The sequence below is a fragment of the Cibotium barometz genome, chromosome 32 (genome assembly GCF_041138505.1).
Source record: "Cibotium barometz isolate CiBa-2024 chromosome 32, ASM4113850v1, whole genome shotgun sequence".
NCBI classification, from domain to species: Eukaryota; Viridiplantae; Streptophyta; class Polypodiopsida; order Cyatheales; family Cibotiaceae; genus Cibotium; species Cibotium barometz.
Window position 1 is genome coordinate 48,586,676 of NC_141077.1, and position 4,343 is coordinate 48,591,018.

Sequence of the window (4,343 nt, forward strand, 5' to 3'; positions counted from 1 at the left end):
GTTTGATAATGAGCTTAAAGATAAAAGACGTACATAAAGGAGACATGTTACTCATGTACAATAAAAAACAACAAAATAAAACTGAAGTATTGAGGCCTAGGTCCCTTTTTGGAGTAACTGAAATAACTCTCCATGGTATTGTAAGGATTGAAACCTTAGATGGAAAGCTTTATCATTGGTATCATTGGTATCAAACTGAAATTCAATAAGCATAAAACTAACTGGACACCCTTATTGTATATACTGACATCATTTCGTTCATGGATGAGAGAATGAGCATTTCCAAGCTTCTGGTTGTAGTAACAGCCTGAGTGAAACTCCACATCATTGTGGATATCCCAGCATCCAGACTCACTCTTATGTATGGTGAAAAGAAGCCTAAGATAGGCCAGCCCCTCATCTCACATTCATGACCTCCATTTATTTCTAGCTTTCTAGCCTAAAAAATCTGTATGTAGTGAGCAAATCCATAAGGTCTGGGAAAAGAAAGCCAAACCCTTATGTACAAAAGCTGACTGACGATTCCTTTCTGCTTCTTCAGAGGGCTTGGTTGAGTAGTGGGACTAAACATAGGATCAAAGAGACCCACGTGTTCCATCCATGTGCAGGTCAGCATGCAAAACAAAAAGGGTATCTTTTGGGTATCCTTCCAGAAGCCCTGTACTTGGCAGCCAGCTCTTCTGCTTTGAGCAGCTCCTCTCCATGATGTGCATCGGCAAGCGCTCTTTCTTCTTCCGCTCTCATGTGAACCGCAGCTATCTCATTCTTCATTTTCTCGACATATTCCGCCTTTTTCTTCTCCAACTTCTCCTGTAATCAAGGATCACCCTTCCAGTTAGTCCAAGTATTCAAGCTGTGACCTACCTTCTGTACCAGTCAGAAAACTATTGAGGGCCGCTGCGATGGGTGCTGATGGGTAGCTATCTTCTAAATCCACTTTTACACTAACAGTAAGGGAGAACTTGCCTCTAGTGCTCTCAAATCTGATTCAGCTTTTGCCTTCTTGGCTCTCTCCCATGCTGAAATCTTTGAAACTTTCTTGTTGTACCTGTGAAACAAATGAGATCTCCTCCTTAGGCATCATCAATTAAAAAAACTCTTCTTTTGGGATTTCCAAACTTCCTGATTAAAGAGAAGATTTTCTGATCAGTAGAATTCGCCCATCCCAGAGTCCCATAAGCATGTAACAGCAGCTGGAAAATGTGTGCTTTGATTATTGCAGGAGGGATTGAGACAACATTCAAGAGAGGTGCAGCCCATAAGTTGTGTTTAAACTAAGGCCCTGTCAAGAGAAGGCCAATTTAGGAGGAGTGGGGGAGCTGGGGTGTCTTTCAAGAAAGGATCTCTCAGGACAAGGCCCATTTAGGAGGACATCAGCCCGCCAGTCTTCTGGAGATGCAATTCCTTAGGAAGCCGATTTGTCATGGCCCAACACTCTCCCTTGGAAGAGGAATCAATCTATTGTGAAACTTGTCAGGCTGCCTGTTTTCAAGCAATGGTGGCAGTTGCTCCTATCAGGACAAGCCTGAAAGGGCTAAATAAAGAAGCAGAAAGTGAAAGCTGATGCTTACCTGTGGAGAGACTTTGCTTTCATGTTCTCCTCCCAAGCTTTTATCAATGAAAGTGTCCTTTCCTGATTCAGTTTTGCCAAAACCACGTCTGCCACCAAAAGAATTGTGGGAGTCAAAATAACATGATTGTACCAGTGAAACACATTATTGCTACATGCACAGTCAAGGAGTCTTCATCCCTTCTCCACATGATAATAGGTGGGTGGGAAGATGAGATGCAGACCTCGGTTCAGTGAGCCTCCCCCCATAGATCCTACGCTGCGTGGAGAAGCATCATTCTCGCCCTCCGCATCCTCTGCAAAGGTTAACATGATACTTCCATTAATTGAATCCATGTGCCATTGGTTTCCCACACTAATGAAACGAGCACCAAAATTGCTCAAATCAAGCAACATCAGCAGTGGGATGCTGCCCCAAAAACATATAATGCCTAAAAACAGTTTTTTTTTTTGGGGTGGACACTTAAAAGCATTATGTTTTTCCTTGACGCCCAAGCAACATGGGCTCTTCAATGGTGCCCAAAAAAACATATGTTCAAAAGCACATGCCCTTTCGATAAATGCAAAAACTCCATATGTTCTTCCAATGTCACTAAAACACGTGTACTTTCGTGAAAATGCCTTTGTTCTTACATGATGCCCAAAAGTTGATCTGGAATTGAAAATCTCTTATGCAAAGCATGGCACTAACTTACTGATGAGGCTAATTAAGGCCTTGGAGGAATCCAGTGCAGGTGGGCATTCATTGCGTGGAAGCTCTTGAGGCTCCCGCGGAGAATCTTCTTTTGAGGTTGAGTGTCGATCTGAGCTTTGCTGCTCTTCGTTCGACCTAACTGACTCTAAAAACTTGCTGCCTCCACCACCTTGCTCGACGGTCTGCTGCTCCTCGGCCATGGCTGAGCCTCAACAAAAACACTAGGCTTATATGCCAGTGCAGTTCTGAGACGCAAAAAATGAGCTTGTTTGCACAGCAGCAATGGAAAGAATCAGAATTAAAGTAAGAACAGAACCATCCACATTTCCCAACATTCAATTTTCCTGTTGCATCAAAGAGCATCAAAAGTAGGTCAAGAACCACATGCAGATTTCCCGTTGAGACTATCAAGAGGCTCAGAGATAGGTAAAAGCAACATGCACGCTTGTTTCTGTGTAGAGAGAAGCTGCATGAACGTTCCTAATTCAGACCTTCAAGGCCCGCCATAGCTGGGATGACCGAAAGAAAACGTCTTCTCGCAGAGTTTCTTGCCAAAAAAGCCCAAACCCTACTACAGAAACCCCGACCCTAGGCCTTGCTCAACAGAAAGGGGGAACTCCTCGCCCCACGACAAATGAAGGCAAGACCTTGAAAAGAAAAAAGAAAGGCGATGGAGATGAGGAAACCCTAAACGGCACCTGTCTGTCGATAAAAGATCGTTCTCGTCTTGTCGAAGGTGGAATGATTTCGCAGGAACGGTGTCCAACAGCAGGTGTACTGGAGCGCCTCTTTCTGGTTGCAAATTTTCTGAGGAAGATGGAAGGTGGGAGGGGTAGGCGATCAAGAAGAAATGGGCAGAAACATGTGGAAAGGAGGACGGCAAGAAGCTTAACCTTTGGGGTGGCTAATGGCGAAAGACAGAAGACGTGATGGTCGAAGGTGCTCGAATACGTTGTTTCCTTCCGAATTCGAAGATTTTGTGGTGTAAATGAGTCCTCATTTGAAGGACCACCCCAGCACACACACACACAGAGAGAGAGAGAGAGAGAGAGAGAGAGAGAGGAGCACACTTTTATTCTCTTCCATGCATTTTTTGCCTCCTTCAAGAGCAAGCACATCTTGCATTCTCCTCACACCCAACCCTCCTCAATATGGAGTAATTAATACACATCAAATAATTTGTTTAAAATATATATATATATATATATATATATCAAATAATTTGTCTAAATATATATAGTGCTTCTTGCTTTCAAAGTTGGGGACGTTATTGAAAAACATGCACGTGCATTCAACACAAGGGTTCCTCCCCCCTTTTTTTGTGAGGTCATAAAGACCTTGCATACATACAAGATTAAATTTAAATTCCATACAAAAAGGTACTTTGATCATCTCAAAAATTTGCAAATTGGGTGTGACTATATTACAAAAACTCGTAGCTAATGGGGGTTTTAATTTACCCCTTCACACCTACAGGTTATGTTGAAGTACCGCTACAGTAGTCACATAAGATATTGCTGTGTTACAGGTTACATACAGAAATTGTCTATTGTAATTTTTTTATTGTTGCAGGAAAACATGTCTGGTGTGACGGAATCAATTGGATTGTCAGTGAGAAGCTGGACAAGAAAAACTTCCATACTTGGGAGTTCAGAATGTCCAATTTTCTTAGGTGGGTAAAGGATTTTAGGACTATGTCAAAGGAGACAATGAGGAGCCTCCAGAGTTATCTGAAGAGAATACTGTTCCAGAAGACATAAAGGCATTCAAGGATTGGAACCAGGGCGCAAGGAAAGTCATGTATTGGCTTTCCATTAATGTCACAGACATGATGATAGGACACATACAGGATGCCAACACTTCAGCAGTTGCATGGCAAAATCTAGTGCAGATGTTCTAAACCAACACAAAGGCAAGGAAATTGTAGCTAAAGCAAGAGCTACATACTGTGGAAAAGAAAAGCATGTTATGCAATGAGTATGCTTTAAAGATTGGTAAGTGTCTATTTGAATGGGCTTAGCAAAGAATACAAGCCATTCAAGACCTCCATTGTAGTCAGGGAGAATATTCCCAACTTTT

General features: G+C 42.5%; 1 protein-coding gene across 4 annotated transcripts; it reads right to left on the bottom strand.

Moving 5' to 3' along the window:
* Positions 1–3,274, bottom strand: LOC147620286 (remorin-like). Of its 4 annotated transcripts, none has more exons than XM_086772477.1 (6): positions 3,158–3,274; positions 2,266–3,071; positions 1,795–1,866; positions 1,572–1,659; positions 967–1,048; positions 1–810 (listed from the first exon to the last, which is right to left on the bottom strand). In XM_086772477.1, exons 2-6 carry the CDS (start codon positions 2,462–2,464, stop codon positions 610–612), a joined length of 642 nt encoding a protein of 213 aa, XP_086628603.1. In that variant the 5' UTR covers positions 2,465–3,071; positions 3,158–3,274; the 3' UTR covers positions 1–609. The 4 variants fall into 4 exon arrangements, with proteins under 4 accessions (XP_086628603.1, XP_086628602.1, XP_086628604.1 ...); XM_086772476.1 differs by having other exon boundaries at positions 2,266–2,509; positions 2,963–3,225; XM_086772478.1 differs by having other exon boundaries at positions 2,266–2,528; positions 2,963–3,225.
* Between the last annotated feature and the right edge of the window lie 1,069 nt (positions 3,275–4,343).

Excerpts from the sequence above, each read along its gene's own strand:
- LOC147620286 (XM_086772477.1), bottom strand. The coding sequence starts at position 2,464 with ATGGCCGAGGAGCAGCAGACCGTCGAGCAAGGTGGTGGAGGCAGCAAG. Across the intron at positions 1,660-1,794 it reads GGGAGGCTCACTGAACCGAG|ACGTGGTTTTGGCAAAACTG; the intron begins GTCTGCATCTCA and ends TTTTGGTGGCAG. Across the intron at positions 1,049-1,571 it reads AAAGCAAAGTCTCTCCACAG|GTACAACAAGAAAGTTTCAA; the intron begins GTAAGCATCAGC and ends TTTGTTTCACAG.